The 21113-nt window shown below is 36.9% G+C and overlaps 1 protein-coding gene across 4 annotated transcripts in view; it reads left to right on the top strand.

The window, feature by feature from the left end:
- adgrg2a (adhesion G protein-coupled receptor G2a) overlaps positions 1-21113 on the top strand; it is a 177728-nt gene that overhangs the window by 115653 nt on the left and 40962 nt on the right. For all 4 annotated transcript variants that reach the window (XM_039745531.1, XM_039745530.1, XM_039745528.1 and 1 more), the window contains 7 exons: positions 3313-3374; positions 5361-5389; positions 5705-5732; positions 6452-6489; positions 9444-9538; positions 12307-12403; positions 19078-19205. In XM_039745531.1, the coding sequence (XP_039601465.1) occupies positions 3313-3374; positions 5361-5389; positions 5705-5732; positions 6452-6489; positions 9444-9538; positions 12307-12403; positions 19078-19205 (477 nt within the window). The remainder of the gene's footprint in view (positions 1-3312; positions 3375-5360; positions 5390-5704; positions 5733-6451; positions 6490-9443; positions 9539-12306; positions 12404-19077; positions 19206-21113) is intronic.

The raw sequence follows: 21113 nt of genomic DNA, 5'->3' as shown, positions 1-21113 counted from the left end.
CAAATAATTTTCTAGAAAAGAACACATGGGAAATGAGTTTTTCTGAATCTGGAAAGTGTCAAGAAAGGATATCTGACCCAATTCAATTTTTTTATGAGTTTGTTATTGACTGCAGAGTCAGGGTGCTGTAATATATTTACAGGTAAAATAAATTTACAAACTTTACACACACATAAATATATAAACTAATTTACCTCACAATAAAATAAAGCAATTTCAAAACAATTGGCATGAAATCATCCTAACAATATATGTCCAGTAAAGTTGTTGTTGACAAATGACCCGACAATGAAGGGAAGAAAAGAAAAAAGAAAAATCCATAGTCAGCCGGAATTCTGGAGAAAATAAACAACTGGGGGTCCATAGGTGGTCGTAATTCAATGTCATAAACAATGTCAGACACAGTCATATTTCAAAACAGCCTTACAATATATGAATGTCCACCTTCTCTTGGACATTCTACAGTATACACTTCATTCATGGGCATTCTAATATAGTGAAAAAATCCTTTCATCCTTGGATTCCAAGGCTCCAAGTATCTCTGGAGACTTTCCCAAAGACAGGAAAACAGCTTTTAGGATAGGAGTGGTTACAAGTGCCACAAGAAGACAAACAGGTCAGAGTTAGTTATTGTAATACATATGTGCTGTATTTGTCCAAATGGTTAACAAACTGAAATGCAATAAACATAGCTAGCTAATAACCAGCTGTAATCAGCATACAGTAGATTAAAATACTGGGTCTTCTGCCCGGATTTAAAGGTTCAAAACATGCCAGCAAATTGTTCCACAGCTTTAATACCCTGTAGTTGAAGGTTCACACTTCTACTATTGTAGCATAATGGGGAGAGGATGGGACATGGTGTGGGTTTTCAGGGGATATTTTTATTACAAAATAACAAAAAATGGGAGAATTTTAGTGAGTTAGGGGGATTTTAGCACAGGATTTTAAAACAATCATATTATTGTTGCTCTGATTTATCTTACCAGGTGCACATACTAAATTTATTCACATTTTCTCTTTATTGAAAAGTCAAAACTTTTAAACTATTAAAGATAAAAATTCAAACATTGTTACATCAGTTCCACAAGAATTATTGAATACCATCCATCCATTATCCAGCCCGCTACATCCTAACTACAGGGTCACGGGGGTCTGCTGGAGCCAATATACCAAAAATATTCAGAACATTTTCATTTACACAGACTCTTTAAAAAGCATATGTAGCAACACATTTTTCTTTGAGGTTTGTCAGAAAATCACTTTTGTTTTTGACATTTGCTCTTGTCATGTTTATGTTTGCATTACTTTATAGAAGAATCATTAATGAGTTAAACTCTGAATAATATTTAATGGACAAATTCAAATGAATTACTTTTCATATGGCATGAACTCCTGATACTCTTAATTTACCAAATCTCTCTTTCCTTTTTTATGCCAGTCCCAACTCTAAGGCAACATTTATGAAATCAGACTTGTTAATTGAAGATTAATGTATTTTTTCAGAATTCCTGTAAAGCCTCCTTTGTTCTTAAATTTTCAAGGCACCTCATACATACTGTAAGTGACCAGAGCTTGTGATTGCTGTTAAGTGATGCCCGTGTAATACTCCACAATTAGGCACTGAAGTGGACTGACCTTAAATGTAATAATTAGTTGTACCTGGAGAAGGCATCCCATTTGCTGTGTGTGCTTTCTGTATGTTCGTCAAATTTTAGTTGTTATACTATTAAACATTACTTTGGCTACAAACATCCAAACATTACAAATTTAGCGTTTGCTGATTTGTTTTCTGCAATATAGTATTTTGCTGTAGCAGCCTCACTAGTGGTGCCTCTCTGCTGTTAAATTAAATTGAATTACTTACTAAAAATAATGTTCCTAACAAACCTCATGAAGAGTTAGACCATATGGCTAAAAGTATGACTTCCCTCCAAGTTACTGAGTTCAGGTGTTTCAGCCACACCCTTTGTTAACAGGTACACAAAATCAAGCACATAGACACACAATCTTCATTAACAAACATTGGCAGTAGAATGGGTCATACTGAAGAACTCAATGACTTTAAATGCAGCATTGTCATAGGATGCCAACTTTGCCACACATCAATATGTGAAGTTTCTGCTCTGCTAGATCTGTCGTGGTTAACTGCATGTGCTATTATTGTGTAGGGGAAGTGTTGAGGAGCAACAACAGCTCAGGTATAAAGTGGTAGCCCATGCAAAATCAAATGGCGAAGCCGCTGAGAGGTGAAATGCATTGTGTGTAAAAATCACCTGTCCTCTGTAGTATCACCCATGGTGAGAGTTCTAAACTGCCTCTGGAAGCAACATCAGCACCATAACTGTGTGTCAGGAGCTTAATTAAATCGGTTTCCATGGTCAGGGAGCTGCACGCAAGTTTGCACACAAGCTGCACACACATCATTATGTGTAATGCAGAGGTTCTACCAGAGTAATGTAAAGCATGCTGACATTGGACTCTGTACTTCCTTGGAGTGAGGAATCAAACTTCACTATCTGGCAGTCTGATGGGCAAATTAGGGTTTGGCAGATGCCAGGAGAATGCTACCCTCCAAACTGCATAGAAAATACTATACATTTTGGTGGAGGAGCCCTAATGGCCAGGGGCTGTATTTCAGGGTTTGGGCTAGGTTCCAGCATGGGGTACTGTTAAAGCTTACAAAGATATTTCAGATAATTGTGCTGTTTCAACTTTGTTACGACAGTTTGGGGAAGGCCCTTTTCTATTCCAGCATGACAGTGCCTCTGCACACAAAACCAGGTCCATGAAGATATGGTCTGATGAGTCTGGTGTGGGGAAACTCAACTGGCCTGCAAAGACATCTGTCCTTAACCCTGTGGGACAACTTTCAGATGAATTGAAATGCCGACTTCAAGCTGGGTCATCTTGACCAGCATCAGTACCTGGCCTCACATATGTTCTCTTGGCTTAATGCAAAAGAATTTCCACAGATGCACTCCAGAATCTTGTGGAAATCCTTCCTAGAACAGTTGGATGCTTTTGGAATGGGATGTCCAGGAAGCTCATATAGGTGTGACAGCCAGGTGTCTGCAAACTGCTGGGAAGGTTGAAATTACTTAGACAGGACAACATAGATCAGCTATAAATGATTGTACACTATATTATCTCAAAGCTGTCTGATTAAACAATACAAGTATAAAATATTTGGTGAGTCATAAGTCTATCAGAAAGTTAAAAAGATACCATTTAATCAGTTCCAGTGTATAATTTAGTTGTTAACTTACTCAATGAATATGCTTAAGTTGTGTATGTTTCTGCTTTTTACAGCTTTAACCTTGTTAAATCTAACTGCAAAACCTAATGCTGCTGAGGAGGATATCTTAAAAGAGGTTAGTCAGGATTTGTAAGTTATTGAACATACATTTTTTGGTAGAATATTGGAACAGCCTCGTAAGTAAGTAAGTCAAACAAAATATTTAGAATGCAATACATTTGCATTGGCTGAGAAAAAGGATTATTTTTTTCTAAAAACACTTATATCTAACCTAAAGAAAAAAAAATGTAAAAAATTTACAAGTAAAATTATAATAAAAGAGTATTATAAGAAATAGAGAGTAACTATGGTTAAACACAATCTGTGATTCTTCTGTGTCTTTCTGATTTTTATTCCCCTTGATTGATTCAATAATAAATTTTGTTTACTTTATATAGGACTTATTTAAATATTATCGTGTGAGAGTGTGAGCCTACATTAGTGTATTGTATATAATGGTGTGATGGTGTAATGTACTGTAAATTGTGTTGTTTAATTCTGTGTACCTTGTTATGTGTATGGATGTAACACCAAGAGAAATTCCTAGCTACTATGTTACCTGGCGATAAAGTTTATGTTTACAAGAAAAGATGAACCTATCCCAGTCTGTACAACATTAGCCCTGTTTTGCTTATTAGTACCATTGCATATCCCTTGACTTAAACCAGCGGGAGTGTGTTAGTTCAAATGAAATGGAGACTGAAAAAGACTCCACATGAAGGCACAGCACTGCCCAGATGTTCTTCATAGCAGCCCCCAAAAGGGAAGACAGAGAGTGGGCCACATTATGCTCTGCTCACAAACTACTGACTTCTAAGCAATGGCTTTGCAAGAATTGCAGTTTAGTGAGTGCGCTCACCTCTGCACAGGATTGTTATATATTTAGTAGATGCATTTAACGTATATTTATTTTGTAAATTTGTGTTTTTCAACCTAGAATAAGCACTCTCTCTTCTTTTTCTATTTTTTCCTCCATTTTTGCCTATGCCTGTGGCTCTGTTCTGTTTCTCTCAGGTGGGAGCTTAATTCTGTTTTGTTTTGTTAGGTTTTGACTCTTGTTGACCCTGCTTTCTTTTTTAATTTTCTGATGTTATTTTTTCTTTTCCTCTTTTTTTCTAGTTTGACTATGAAGTCATTTATTGTATAAGTTCCATCAGATTGTATGCAATGTTATTTTCTTCAAATGAAAAACAAGAAGCAAAACAATTCAGAAAGTCTTTTCGCAAGGCATGCTCACATGCACACCCACACTTTCTCACACTGGGTCCGTTTCATGTAGTTCAACTACTAGCCAAGCAAAGAAGGACGAGGGAGCAAATGATCTTTTCTCATTTGTACATTTTGAGTCCTTAAGCATTCATGCTGAACTCCTCATTTCTTCATTACTTACCACATGTTAGGCATCTTTCCCTGTTTCTGCCTAGATATACATTACATTCCCTAGTATGCACTCATTTGCCTGACAATGTACAGTAATTCCTTTATAATCTGTAACATGTATTAGGACTACTTACCCTATGAAGCCACTCTGAGTCTATACAGAGCCCACTGTATGGCTGTATCTATAAAGATGGACTCATCAAGCATCCTCCCTGAGAATTTTGTATAAAACTCATCCAGAACTTACTGTTCTAATTCTCTCAAATGTAGGTACGTCACCTCATCATCATCATAATAATAAAAAAATTTTATTTTGGGCAGTGCTGAAACAGATGCTTACTTGGATGGGTTGCAAAACTAAAGTAGCTCATTTAAAGTGTGTTTAGTGCCTCAATCAAAATGACGATGTTATTGATGAGATTTGTTTTTATGCCACTTGACTCTGAATTAAACTGTTAAGAAACTGGGGGTATGTGTGCTTTAGTTTAGCCTTCTTTTTTTTTGAAAAATGTGTTTTTGCTTTTGCTCTTTTTCAATACGATAAATATCAAAGTCTTATTAAAACATTTACTAGTAGTTGTTTTTGTCCTCTGACCATTATAATGATTTTTAAATCATCCTTAAAATTCAATTTATAGCAAGGCCTTAATGGTTCCTTATTTATTGGCTTTTGTTTTAACAGTTGAATGACACTCTATCAAAAATTAATGGGTATTTATCACTTTCAATTTATATATATATATATATATATATTAAATCTAATTAACGATAATATGGAAAGCAAAACATTTATAGTATATGTGATTATTCAATTCCATAAAATAAAATCACAAACATTCAGTTTACATTTATTTTTGAAAGAAAATGGAATGCATTTTGAAGGAAAATGTGTCATTTTATGTTCTAATTATAGTAGCAATATATGTAGGAGGAATATAAAAAAAATCATTATTTCTATTGTTTCTACTAGTTTAAGAGCTTTACTTAGAGTTTCATTTTGTAACTGTTTACACATTTTTATTCTAGGAATGCGACAAGTCAAAACATTTCACAGGTAATTTCTATACATTGCTGTGATCATCTCAAAGTTTAATTACTTTTGTTTTTGAGAAATGCACTTGTATTAAACTCATAGTATACATTTACAATATGCAAATATGCATTTTTTAACAGGCATGATCCTGTTTAAGCTTATGGAAACCAACATGGGTCCACAACAGGAACATTTCCAGAAGAGGGGGATCTCTATGCTGCCAGGCACATTCACATCACATACACCCACACTCATGCTTACGCTCACTCTCACAAAGCCAATTTTCAACATCCAGTTAACTTAGTCTGTGCGAAATGAGATGTAACAAGATGTTGAAGTACCACACAGACAGCGGCCATGCTGTGCAATGAACCAAGGTGTATTGAGACACTAGTACTAATAATTGCATCACTATACTGCCCGTTTACTACATTATTCAGCATGAATATGACTTCCAACAAACTGTAAAATTAAAATTACAAAACTAAACAAAAGTAAAAGAGCTCTGTACACAATGACAGGTAATTTTAAAAGGTTGCAAATAGATTTCAGACAGCTTAATATCATGTACATACGTGTATAAAATACATTTGTCTTTTGGTGAAACAGTTGTAGTCTAGACTATTGAAAGAAATTGTCTATACCTGACTAGATTATTTGTTCATTTTTGCAATTGTATTGTTTTTATTTTATATTTTAATGGCATTTTATCTACCTATTTGTTTTTTCTAATATTTCAGAACATTTATTCACTTGCATGTCCAGTACGCAATCAGAGGTAATTTTTTTGTTTCTATAGTTAAAATAAAAGCAAAGAAAATTGACTGAAAAATTCCATTTGTCAGCTAAAAATGTCCATCATTGGCATTATTAGAGTCATTATTTTTTATTTATTTGACATATACAGTGGAACCTTGGGTCACGACCGTAATTCGTTATTTGTATGTAAATACAATTAATCCGTTCCAGACTGTACGAACTGTATGTAAATATATATTTTTAAAGATTTGTAAGCACAAAAATAGTTAATTATACCAAAGACTGCACAGCATAATAGTAAACTAAATGTAAAAACATTGAATAACACTGAGAAAACCTTGAACAGAGAAAAGTAACATTGCAAGAATTCACGCTATAGCCTTACGAACCGCACACTGTAAACACCGTTTTTTAATGAGTTTTAAGCACAGGGAAAAACATGAACATTTGAAAAATCTGTAATTTAATAAACAACCAAGAAAAGTAACATTGCACTCTCTCGCTCTCACTTGCTCTCTCGCACTCTCCCTCTCGCTCGATGCACAGGGAGAGACTGAACACGTGCGGAAATCATCAGCGCGTATGAACGGGAAGGAAAACTGGCATGATCATCGCCCAAGTGTGTGGTTGTGAACAGATGCAAAAGTTTGGCAAACTTGTACGTGGTCTGAGATGTTCGTGACCCGAGGTTCCACTGTATATTAATATAAGTGGTGTGTTGGTCATTTTTGCTTTGGTCCTGTTTGTTTTTTGTGTGCATAATAAAAAGAAATAAAGAAATAAAAAGGTATTACTTATAATATAAAAAGTCTGTAATTAGTGTGAGGTGCCCTAATTCATGGTATTCGTAGGAAATGTAATGATTTACATGATGAATTAGATATACATAATACTGTAAATCAGAACAGCTGCATCAACCATTTTAAATATTAAAATATTTACTTCAATTTAAATGTTGAAAGTCTAAATAGCCTTGATTGTAATAATATTGTTTTGCTATATGGCTGCAAGACATGGATGCTATCCAGTGACCTGAGACGAAGACTCGACTCCTTCAGTACTGTGTCTCTTCACAGAATCCTTGGGTAGTGGAGAAAGACAAACAAATTGTGATTGCATTCACTACACTTTTGGCACGCAGACTTATTCTGATAAACTGGAAGAACCCAAACTCTCCTCTTTTAAGTCAGTGGGAAACCGATGTGTTATATTATTTGAAATTGGAAAAAATCAAATACTCAGAGGATCCGTACAGACTTTTTTCAAAACATGGCAGGATCTAATCAGTAATATTTTAAAATAAGTTAATGAAGCACAGAGAATTTATTAATTTAGGTATGTTTAAAAGCTGTAAAATTTTTATGCCGTTTGGCTTGCTCTCTCCTTCAAGGGTGGGGATCGATCTGTTCTTAACTCTATTTTTCTTTTTGTAAAAACTTGATTGCTTTGTATGGAGTGCAATAAAATTAATAAAAAAAAAAAAAAAAAGAATCCTTGGGTACTGCTGGTTTGACTTTGTGTCAAATGAGCAGTTGCTCACGAAGTCCAGAATGAGGCACATTACGTGCATTGTGTGGGAGTATCAGTTACGGCACTATGGCAGCATGGCGCAATTCCCTGAGGGTGATCCAGCTCACAGGATCCTCATTGCTCCGGCCACAAAGATTTGGAAATGACGGCTGTCGTTCACCAGCTGCCATGCTTTGGCAAGCCCTAGCCAAATGTCCCACTTTTACACATTCATTATACTTAAAATCCATGAGCAGGGACATAATAGGCATTTGGTCAATCCCCAAACAATGGAAGCACTTGTCTGTCACTCTTCTTCCGGCAACCAAGCTGCCAGTACTAAATGGCTTTACCAGCTGAAACTGTTTCATGCTGGAGGTGGTGCACTCTTAATTTTTTCAAATATCCACCATCTTGTCCTTACTTAGCACTTCTTCATACACAGCTTTTAGCAACCAGCCTTGCAGTTCCCCGTCAGCCAAATCATAGATTAGCTGATCTCTCAAGTGTTCTCCTAAAGTTGCTCCAAACTGACAATGGTCTGCCAATCCCTGTAAAGCCACTATATATTGTGACAAACACTCCATACCTTGCTGTTTTCTGCTGCAAAAAACATAACTTTCAGCCACTATATTCTGCTTTGGTTCAAAATGTGCCTGTGGCATGGTGGTTAGCTACTCTAAGCTCCTTTCTATTGTGGTTCATGGGACTATGATATCTTTTAGTAGTGCAATGTTCTTTGTCCCGATTACACTCAGGAACACCATCTTTTTCCTTTCTTCAGCAATAGCATTTGCCACAAACATGTTTTCAAGCCTCTCATCAAAGTTAGAAAAACTCTCCTCAGACACCTTAAACTCCACAGCTGCAGTAACAGGATTACCCATTTTCACTCTGTCCCACAATCATATCCTTGTCGCCAGTCTGTTGTGTCTCTGGAAAATTACTTGATGCAGAGCAGCACTCGCAACAGAAATATAAGAAAACAGTCTTATGCACTCAAAGTAACACTGGATAGATGTACTGTATAACGTTATATGGATATACTGTAGTCAATAATAAGGCATGGAAGAAGTCCTGTCCTACAGGGGGGAACCCCAAAAAACATTGATATCTTGCATACCAAGACAGCAAGCTGAATTGAATGGTATATCATATATGGTGCTAAATCAGTAGCAACTGGAAAAAAAAAATCAGATAGATAGATAGATAGATAGATAGATAGATAGATAGATAGATAGATAGATAGATAGATTGTCCCAGGGGGAAATGTAACTTTTTGCAGAATATTATTAAATGTCAATTAATTGTGTACTACAATTTAGTAGTTATTTTGCTAGACAAATACAGTATATTTTGCTTTGGAAACTTGATTTTCTGTTTTTATACCAAGGTAAAAATATATTGCAATGTTTTATTACTTGTTAATTAAATTTTAAAATGTATTTTTTTGCTTTTTTTAAGTGGGATTAACTGTACAGCTGTTGTAGTCCTTCCAACAACAACAAATTACAAATTTAGTGTAATCAGTATTACATCTATAAATATCATGTCTGTGGGTAAGTGTACATTGTTTTGTGTTCATCTTTTGTATAAGAAGGATGCAAGTTCAGAATTATTGCACAGTAGTTAACATTTTGGAATAAAGCATTGAACCTGAACATCTGATTATGTGAGGAAATTAAAATACATACAGGCTTTCTTTTGAAGATTGAGAATTATGGATTTCCTGCCATGTGCAGTATGTAGTGATACAGCCAGCTTCTTTGTGGTCTCCATCAGCAATTATCTTACTATATCCTTGAAAACTCCTATAGACACAATTTGACATTATCTTGTCTCTCGCTATTTTTCATTTGTGCAATTTTTCTCTCACCAAATCTTCCCCTTCAGTTGTCTGGCCTCTGCAGTTACAAATCAGTCATCTGATTTGATTTTGATTGTTAACCACGGCTTTCTCAGTCTTCCTTTAATCACTAAGTTTATCATGCTTATAGTTTCAGTGCTTTTTTTCTAGTCTAGGTATGCCATAGGTTTTCAATCTTTGCCCCAAAGTTCACCTATATTTTGCTTAGTAGTCTTGTTTTTAATTTATTTGGATTTTTTGACATTTATATCTTCTTTTGTTTTTGACTGTCCTTATGTGTTCATTTGGATTTTATTCTGGTTGACTACTGATATTTTCTAGCTTTAAAAATATTTTCTCCTCCACTGATTCTAAGGCAGAAAAGGAAAACTTAGAACAAGTGTACACAAAACACTAGAATGTAGTCAGGTTTTAAAATTAATTCAATTTAAATAATACAATTTTTCAGTCTGCATATCATTTTTCTTACTTAGCTTTAAGGCTATTGCTATATTTCAACTAACTGCCTAGCAAATAGGCCTCACATTAGATGGCATGGATGACTCAACAATGTCTCCTTTCCTCTAGCTGTCAGCTTCATCAGTCTTAAAGCATCATTTATTGATTTCATCAGATAATATCACATTCTTTAGCATGGCAGAGTTCCTCATGCTGACAAATAGCCTGTCTTTAAAAGTGGATTTAACTATGAGTTCCACAGAGCAGATGAAGATCTTCTTTGGACAATGCTAAGCTTATAGTAACTCCTACAATAAGTAGGATCTCAAAGAATTAGAACATTAGACCACTCTAGACGAGAACAGGTCATTCAGCCCAACAAAGCTCGCCTGTCCTATCAACTTATTTCTTCCAAAACTTATAGTTTAGGTGGTCTCACAATGGGGAATTCCCTTTGTTCTTGTGTTATCTATACACTGCTTTAGTCAGCAGGTCTCTTAAGTGAAGATTGCCTTGGATGGTAACCACCACAGCCCCTTAGATTAATCCATTAGTTTTGGCTTAAAACCAGAGGATGAACTTGGTGAACTTTTGACACAAGTCTCCATGCCTGAGCTATTTTTCTTTTGTTTTAATAAATTCCACCATAATATCACTTAAATGGATTTATATATACAGTAGGTGTGAAGAATATTAGCTACATTTTAGTGGCTTCTCAATCTGAAATATACTGTGAAATCTGTGGATACCACAAAATCTTTTCTAGAAATTTCTGTGAGGTTTGCTGGCATGTATGTTGGGTAAATGACAATGTAATACTGTGGTAAAATATTACTTAATGTAAGTTAATAGAATTTGCAACAAATAATAATAATAATAATAACTCTTTACATTTACAGTATATACCACTTTTCTCACGATTCAAAGCACTTTAGTCAGTGGGAGCCTCTTCAACCACCACTAATGTGTAGCATCCACCTGGATGATTTGGACCAGTACAATAACCTTACATGAGCTGTGAAGTGGTTAGAGAGATAGTCAGAGACAGGGGATGATTAGGGGGCCAGAATGACTAGACCAATGGAGAGCAATTTAGCCTGGACATCAGGATACACCCTACCCTTTACAAAGGATGCTCAGAGAACTTTTATGACCACAGAGAGTCGGGACTTGTTGTTGTATGTCTCATCCGAAGGATGGCACCATGTTTACAGCACAGTGTCCCTGTCACTGCAATGGGACATTGGAATCCACATTTAGACCACAGGGTAAGCACCCCCTGCTGGCCTCACCAACACCTCTTCTAGCAGCAACCCAAGTTTTTCCTAGATGGTCTCCTATCCAGGTAATGGATAGGTAGTGGATGACCTCTTCTGAAGTTTTCTGTAGTTCTGAGCTACACAGGCGGGCAGTGACTTTTGCTTCTGCCTCACAGCTTCAGAGACTTGAATCAGACCACTGGGTGTGTGGAATTCATATGCTTACTTGTGTGTATTTTAGGGTCTTTCTGGATTCTCCAGTTTTTGCTAACTTACCTGCAGTTCTAAGTGATTGGTCACATAATTGACTCTGTGTGAAAGATTGCTGTAAGTATGTGAGTGAGCCCTATAATGAACTGGTATCCCATTAAGGCTTGGCTTTTGCTTTTAGTTCCTAGTAAATGATGAATAGTAGACTAAGCACATTCAGAACATCGACAAATGGATGGATATTTTATATTAACAGTTTGCAAAAACCATAATATGTTAAGAGCATGCCATATTAACTGTGTTCTTAAGAGTGTGTGCATTGAATGTATGATGTACATTATTGAATGTATAAAGTACTTTGTTGTTCTAAATATCTTTGCTTAGTTTATAGAGCAGAATAATCATTGTTCAGGATTCAGCACATTGAAAATAACAAGACTGCAGTGTTTGGCTTTCTGGTTCCAGTTTGAGTTTCTTCATTTCCCTGCTTTCATATTCATGCAATGAATATGAATTTAAATTTTAATTATCTTTCTTTCCTTTTTTATCCAAGGTACATGTATACCTGATAATCATACACAGGGCCTCCTGAACTACACGTGGTCTTCTTCAAGCTCTAATGGTCCTAATATATGTTCTGGTAATGCATGGTAAGTTTTTAAAAGGGACTGTTTGAAGTAAGGTAGATAGCTAAATCTTATTTTAGTTACCAATTGACAAGTCACATTTTTAATTACACGCTCATCCTATTAAACTTTTAAACATTATATTAAATAGTAGTTATATGGTACATGCATTTATGGAGTGATACTTTGTCACTGCATCAGTCCTGAACTATATGAGTCCTCTTGTGGTAGACCACCTGGACCCACTGTAGTTTGCCTATCAGACAAAGACTGGAGTGGAGGGTAAAATTATCTATTTGCTCCACAAGGCTTTTTCTCACCTGGACAAAGCTAGTAGCACTGTGAGGATTATGATTTTTGATTCTCCAGTGCCTTCATTACCATCCAGGCATCCTTGTTAAGGGATAAACTCAGAGCTATGCAGGTGGGTGACCCTTTGGTGTCCTGGATAATAGACTATCTGTCAGGCAGACTGCTGTTTGTGAGTCTCAAGAACTGTGTTTCTAATACAGATGTGAGAAACACTGGAGCACCACAAGAAACAGTCCTGTCTCCTTTTCTCTTCTCTCTTCTGTACACCTATAATACCAGGTCATGTCATTTTCAGAAATTGTTAGAATATTCTGCATTTACGGTGTGTATCAATAATGGAGATGAGCCTGAGTATAGGAGTCAGGTGGAGAAGTTTGTGTCTTGGTGCAGAAAAAACCAAAGAAGTGGTTATTGAATTTCATCACACCAATGCACCTCTGTGCCCAGTCAGTGTTCAGAGAGTGGTTGTATAGCGGTGGCACACTCCTCCAAGCACCTGGGAGTCCACATTAATGACATTTTGGACTATAGTCTCATAACACAGCAGAACTATATAAGAAAGGGAGGAGCAGGCTTGTTTTTCTTAGAACACTGCATTCCTTTAATGTGGGAAGAGACATCCTTTACATCTTCTACAACTTTGTGATGGCCAATTTAATTTTCTACACTGTGGTTTACTGGGCCAGTAACATCACTTCACTCCACCAAATTATGGTTCAGGTTCAATTATGGGGTACAATCAGGCCCCCTGGATGTAGTAGCAAAGGAGACAATTAAAATCAAACTGAGTGCCATTATGAACAAGTCTGCACATTCTCTCTCTGACACACTAACACTGAGGACTTTCCGTCATTGAATTATTCAGCAGAAGGGTGCCAATAAATCCTGCTGAGCTCCTTTATACCAACATCAATAGACCTGCATAATGCTTCACTGGGACTGTAGTGACAGTAGTGTGTGTCCAGACTATAATCTATCTATCTATCTATCTATCTATCTATCTATCTATCTATCTATCTATCTATCTATCTATCTATCTATCTATCTATCTATCTATCTATCTATCTATCTATCTAAAGAGCTTCTATAAAAAGCCAAATTTCTACCAGCAACAAATAAAGTTCTGTGTTATGTTATCATTGTTTTCAATTTGCATGTGGGCACCGTCTGCACATTTTCCTCTCTGCATGGGTCTCATTTGGATATTCCAGGGTTGCTCCCAGATCCCAAAACATGCTGATTAGGCCACTTTATTTGGCTTTTTATGAATTACAGTGAGCGTGTCTGCATGTGCCTATAATTTTGTGTGGAGTAGAGCTCTGTCTTGCTTGCTTGCCTGCTTCAGCTTTTATACTTCCTTGCATTAGAATAGGCAGCTTTACTAATTTCATTTTCACCCTTATTTTGTCTTACTGTTATTTTCAGTACTCTGAAGGCTTGCTTTGAGGCTTCTGCAGAACATTTTCATCTTATGCATGTCCAAGAAACACCTGAATTCAATTAGCAGTTTTCGTGTTTGCATTTGCTATATGTTCCTGTCCTGCAGGCCTGGCCTCACACTTAGCCCATAATCCGTGAATTTTTGGCTAGAATTGAAAGGAAAGTGTCTTGGACATACCGTAATTCTGAATTATCATATCAAGAAAACTAAACTAAAGCGTACTTTGCCCTTTTTTCTCTGGAATTATAATGATTTAGGGTTTTTGTAATATTTTTTTTTGCTCTTCTTGCACTTTGTTTTGTAATTTGCACCAGTTATCAAACAAAAGGGTGGGCTTATATGATCCCAAGAAACCAAATGCATAATGCCCACTGCTCCCTTTATAACTCAGTATTAGCACTAGCTTACCTCTCTTGAATCCTGTATTAGTGGAGGCACTGTGTTTATAATTTTTTCATTTTACTAACTTAAGCAATTGAACACATATGTAATCCTTTGATTTAAATTGATCTTTTAGTGACGGCAAAGGATGAGCATTTACATGGCATGGTTTCTTGTTTCATTTTGTGGGAAAAACATCATTACCAAAAAGTTTTGTATTTGATATGCATTTACATGCTTTCCAAAATAGTTCTTCTTTTCTGCCAAACTTTAAAAACAATCCATAAAATCTTTTTTATCTTTGAAAATGCCTTTAGTTCACACAAACTGTTATTTTTATTTTGGGAATGCTCTTTGATTTTACGCTGACCACAATAATCCCATGTTACATAACAAAATATTTTATTTTCAGACCCACTTAATCCAATTCAGGATCGTGACAGGCTGGAACATATACCAGCAAATCTGGGTGCAAGGCAGAAATGTGAAATGCTAGGTGAAATGCCAACCATTTCAGGATCCAGTGTTGGTATATTGTAAAGCAATGTAAAAATCCATTTAAAATATTGTAAATTTAAAATCTTTTACAAATTATTCTTGTTTTTTTCTAAACATGTTGCCAGTGCTTACTTTTCCAGATGTTAAAGATGTGGCTTGTTGTAGTTGTTCTTTAGGACAATCACAATAATGGTAAATCTCACTTTTTTCAACCAAGACATTTCTGTCTGTTGGTATTAGGTAGCATGTAACACAAGGAAAATGCAAGGCACTGCTGGCTTAATCTATGAAGAAATCATACATTCTCTTCCTTGAAAATTGGTTTCCATGTGATGCATATTAAATGTATGAAAATGTGAAAAAAAGACTTTCTCCCGATTAGCCTCTATGTCTGTTGCAGAAGACATGTTGACATTATGAGCTAAGATATTATTGTTGTTAATGATTATTTCTTACACTCCTTAACAGTAGACAGAAAAGATAAACAAACAGACAAATAAGTAAATAAATACATGATTTGCATTTTTCTGTATATTTTAATGTATCTTGAAGTCCTGCTGCTCTACTCTGCCTCTCCCACTGCAATGCACGCATATGCACATTGTATTAGAAGCTCAGAAAAAGTAGACACTGTTTGTCCCTCTGATGTCAGTCTGTGATTCTCTCATCTTCTGTACCCACAGTTTATATTTATTAATAGTGCAAATTAAAACCACAAAGTGACGACAAAGAGACAATGTATTATTTCCTCCTTAATATGATTTTATTCAAAGATGACAAATTCTTGAATTTTTTTTAATATTTATGAAACCGAAAAACCTCCACAAGTTTATTATGCTGTAATCTAATCTGTATGTGTGTACGTGTCAAATGTTGCACGCCACTTGGGGAAAAAAGCATCAGCCAAATGATGTTTTTGCTACAAAGAATATGCATGATATTTAAGTGAAAAGGATTTTTTAGATGTACTGACAACCTTTTATGTGTATGAATTTCAAATTAGGGTGTAGTTGCAGGTGCTTTAACTAACTGAATGGTACTCAGATGTATGTGTGCTGGTTAAACAGACATTTCAAGTGGGTAGTGCTTTAGCCTTGGGAATCACGTGTGTCCTGGATCCCGATTACAAGCTCTGTTATTTTCTGTGGATTTTGCATGCTTTTCCTGTGTCAGTTTGAGTTGTTCCCCTGGTTCTCCAGTGTTTTCTCCCAAATCATTAAAGATTTTTGTGGTTGGTTGGTTGATGCTGATTCAATATTTACACATTTTACATGGTTGTTTCCATTAAGTGGTTGCAGATATAGTCTGTCCTAAAGTGATATTCTGCTTTATGCTTATTACTGCTGAAAATCCATTAAGTGGATTTGAGAATGTTATGTTAACTGTTTGTGTAATCTGTAACGTGAAGTGTGACATTGTGCCTTACAGGCTTCAAGGGCAAGAGTGCTGTCAGATTGGCACATAACAGCTTAAAGTCTCACAACAACATGCAGTAGTGACACAGGCAGTAACAAAGGCAGCAGAAGACATTTTCCACATTCTAGTATGGGGATGTAATGGCTGCTAGAAGGCGGTAAGCACTATATCTGTGCTGGAAGCCCTGCAATGGTAATAGGCAGAAACAAAAGTCAAGAATGTTGGGGGACAAGACAAACAGGGCAGATCCTCATGTCTGACAGGCAGTAGAATATGGTCACTATCTGAAGCAACTGTAGCTTAGCAATACCTTTCATCTATCCATGAGAGGAGAAGGCAGCTGAATGGCAGCCTGGGAGAATAGATACTTTAAAGGGGAATGGACAGCTTGGGATGCAGGGACACCAGGGACTGCTAGGAGAGTTTAAATGTGGTGTTCGTTGGAGAAAAAATAAATAACATCAAATCTAGAGTCAGGAGGTGAACTGGAGTGAAATCTTAAATTGGAAGAAGAAAAATGAGCAAAAAAAAAAGACAGGAAGTTTAAAGGTAGGATTATTCATAAAGGTTCTATTTTTGGCCTTTTTAGTATCATTCTTGGTGATAATGATGACAATGAAAGCACCTCCTTTACCTACAAGATAAATACAGTGTAACTGCTAATTGGCAGAGAGTTCAAACAATACGTTTGTCATTAGCTGCACAGATAAGTGTTACAAGTGACATGGAAAAAAAAGTGACATGAAAAAAATAAGGCAGTATTTAAAAGACATACAGTGGGAAATAATTATTTGACCCCTCACTGATTTTGTAAGTTTGTCCAATGACAAAGAAATAAAAAGTCTCAGAACAGTATCAATTCAATGGTAGGTTTATTTCAACAGTGGCAGATTGCACATCAAAAGGAAAATCGAAAAAATAACTTTAAATAAAAGATAGAAATTGATTTACATTTCATTGAGGGGTCAAATAAGAACCCCTACCAACCATTAAGAGTTCTGGCTCCCACAGTAGTCACCCTCATTACACCTGTCTTAACTAGTCACCTGTATAAAAGACAGAGAGAATCAATCAATCAAGCAGACTCCACACTCTACAACATGGGAAAGACAAAGAGCTGTCCAAGGATGTCAAAATTGTAGACCTGCACAAGGCTGGAATGGGCTACAAAACCATTGCACTGGGAGAGAAGGTGACAACTGTTGGTGCGATTGTTCGAAAATGGAAGGAGCACAAAATGACCATCAAACCTCGCTCTGGGGCTCCACGCAAGATCTCACCTCGTGGGGTGACTGAGAAAGGTGAAAAGAATCCTAGAACTACACGGGAGGAGTTAGTTAATGACCTCAAATTAGCAGGGACCACAGTCACCAAGAAGGTCCCCTGCTCAAGAAGGCACATGTGCAGGCCCGTCTGAAGTTTGCCAATGAACACCTGAATGATTCAGAGTGACTGGGAGAAGGTGCTGTGGTCTGATGAGACCAAAATAGAGCTCTTTGCATTAACTCAACTCGCTGTGTTTGGAGGAAGAAAAATGCTGCCTATGACCCCAAAACACCGTCCCCACCGTCAACATGGGGGTGGAAACATTTTGCTTTGGGGTGTTTTTCTGCTAAGGGCACAGGACAACTTAATCGCATTAATGGGAAAATGGACGGAGCCATGTATCGTGAAATCCTGAGCGACAATCTCCTTCCCTCTGCCAGGAAACTGAAAATGGGTCGTGGAAACAAGACCCAAAACATACAGCAAAGGCAACAAAGGAGTGGCTCAAGAAGAAGCACATTAAGGTCATGGAGTGGCCTAGTCAGTCTCGGACCTTAATCCAATAGAAAACCTATGGATCAAGCTCAGAGTAGCACAGAGACAGAAACATTGGACCAACATTCCTCCTAAAATGTGCTAAACTCATCAATTCGTTTGACCTCTGTGCTTGCAAACAAGGGTTTTTCCACTAAGTATTAAGTCTTTTTGTTAGAGGGTTCAAAACTTATTTCCCTCAATGAAATGCAAATCAATTTCTATCTTTTATTTAAAGTTATTTTTTCGATTTTCCTGCAATTGCCACTGTTGAAATAAACCTACCATTGAAATGATACTGTTCTGAGAATTTCTTTGTATTGGACAAACTTACAAAATCAGTATTTCCTCCACTATACATGGCTAAATCTTGTTGTTAGCAGTTACACACAGAAGACACTGTTCATGCACAAAGACTGGAATATGACACAGTACATTCGGGAATGCTTTTGCTGTATCCAGTACATGCACCGTATGACAAATGGTTAAATACTGCATTCAGTATCTACATTAGCAATAGCAGTCAGGTAGACAGCTTTATGTCTTCTCATGATTATTCAGACTAAGGGATTTATCAAACATGGGCAGACATAGAGACATTCAGATACAGTGTAGGCATTGCAAATGAACCTCCAATGCATTTACTAATATATTTATAGGTTTATATAAACTAGAAAGAACATCTGGTTGATATGAGATGTAGAAAATCTAAAGAAAAAACATTGAAGGATGTGTTTGTAAATATATATTTACTGTACATATCTGTGTACAGTAACGTAAACTTTAAAATATTGTTTGAGTAAGTATAAAGTACATCAAGTACAATGACACTCTGATTTTTGTTTTCTAGCAACCCTGGACTGATTACCTTGTTTAGTTTGAATGGTGCACCACTTCCTGTGCCTCCTACACCTCTTGTGATCACATCAGTAAACGGGCAGAACACAACATCAATCAGTGGTAACAGTGCAGAAGAAGGTAAGCTTATAGTTGGAAGACTTCCATGTCACATCATTAAAGATGCTGATGTTAGGTTGATTGCTGACCACTTTATATTCTCTCAGTTTCTGAGTGATTCTGTGTGTTGTCAAAGATGAGGCAATAGAGTTGAAAAAGGTTTGGGGGAGCTACCCATATAATTTTTCTTGGTTGTGAAACATTTAAATTGTGAGTATATTGTGTAGAGATATGAGTCCAAAACAGAACTGATTTGCTGGCACAAAGAGAGCAGGCAGAACCAGAAGTAGTGTCACTGAGGCCGGAACCAGAAGTGACATCATCAGGCCGAGCAGAATTTCCTGTAACTAGTTGGCAGAAAAGTGAGAGAAAGAGTTAGTGCACTCCACCACCCCCTAGTCTGGCAAGGAATTACTCTCATTCAGGCCCTTTAGCTGCTTCCCATGTGTACGTGTGTGACAGTGTATATAATGTAAGAATGTAATGAAATGTAATGTTCTAGGCTCCCATTCAGTGCTAAAATGTACTTTGTACCTGATGTTACTGGGAGACTCTTATACTTCTTGAACCAGTAACAGAAAAACATGCACTCAGACACTGAATGAGTGAAACCCAGATCGCAACAGAAAGGATTACAGTCCAAAATAACCCTACTGTTTTTTCGGCAAGTAAAATATTCATAAAATGATTACACCTAATTCAGTAAACCAAAGATAGAAAAGGAATGGATTGCAACCATCTTTTCAAGGGCAATAGAATTGTTAGGATTTGCAGATATGTGAGGATCTTACTAGGGCTACTCAAAGAGCAGAGGCAGGGCTTAGTGATAGTGTATTTAATTAATTTGCATCATCTGAGAGCAGGATGTATTTATGTTGTGGACAACAGGGGGTGCTCTAACTCCCCATACAGCTGGCACAAAGGCTCAGACTCAAGTTTTTAAAATAAACAAGAGGATTGTATTAATGGGAAACTCTTCCTGTCAAGTGTTTCCCACACCACAAACACAGTTTTAAAGCACACAGTATTAAAGCACTCTGCAACTCTTTGTCTTCTTTCTTTCTCTGCCACTGCCTCCTCCACTCCTCCTTGCAAGCTTCGCCTACCTTCCTTCTGACTCCGCTTCCTGGAGCTGAGGTAGCCAGTCTCTTTTGTGTAGCACCCAGGAGTACTTTTATTACCTCTGGGGGTCCTCCGGGGTAGCACTTCTGGATAAAGCAGGAGCCTGACAAAGTAGGGTTCTCCAGTCCCCGAAGCACCCTCTGGCAGCACCCATGGAACCCAACGGGGTTGAGTCAACAAAAACCAAGTTCCATGGTGCCCTGTGGGAATCTGGGGCACTGCTGCAACCAAGGGGGACTGCCCCCCTCCCCCATCCTTCCACTTCATGAGTGTCCTAGCCGGGTAAGGATGCCAACCATCCCACACAATGTATATATATTTAAGATCTAAAATCAGGAGTGGGGGGGGGGGCCCATTTGGTTTAGTGAATGACTCTCCAATACAAGTCCAATACCAGGGAAGGGAAATTTCCCCCATTGTGTTTTACATGATTCATATGTGTATGTCAAATCAAAATGTGATGGGGTCATGAAGATCCAGGGCTAGGCACCAACTGGATGATTTGAAGAAGTCACTCATATTTAAAATATATCATAAAACTAAGGGGAAGGTGACTTCTCTGGGTGAAGAGAATACTTGGTTTCAAATATCCTGACTTGACAATCTGGAGTGGAGTTTGCAAGTTTCCATTTTGTTTGAGTTAATTATTATTAGTGAAATTCTCTTCAGGGAACAATAAAGTATTGTCTATCATTTAAGCATTAGGTATGTTAAGATTCAAAAACCCTTCTTCCGAGGTTACAGGATATGCAGAAGTACAACTGTAAAAGGCAAGTTTTCTTGACACATTTTCCCAAGTGTTATAAA

The sequence above is a fragment of the Polypterus senegalus genome, chromosome 2 (genome assembly GCF_016835505.1).
Source record: "Polypterus senegalus isolate Bchr_013 chromosome 2, ASM1683550v1, whole genome shotgun sequence".
Classification (NCBI taxonomy): Eukaryota; Metazoa; Chordata; class Cladistia; order Polypteriformes; family Polypteridae; genus Polypterus; species Polypterus senegalus.
Note: the sequence above shows the minus strand (reverse complement) of the source record. Positions and strands in the feature narration are given on the sequence as shown.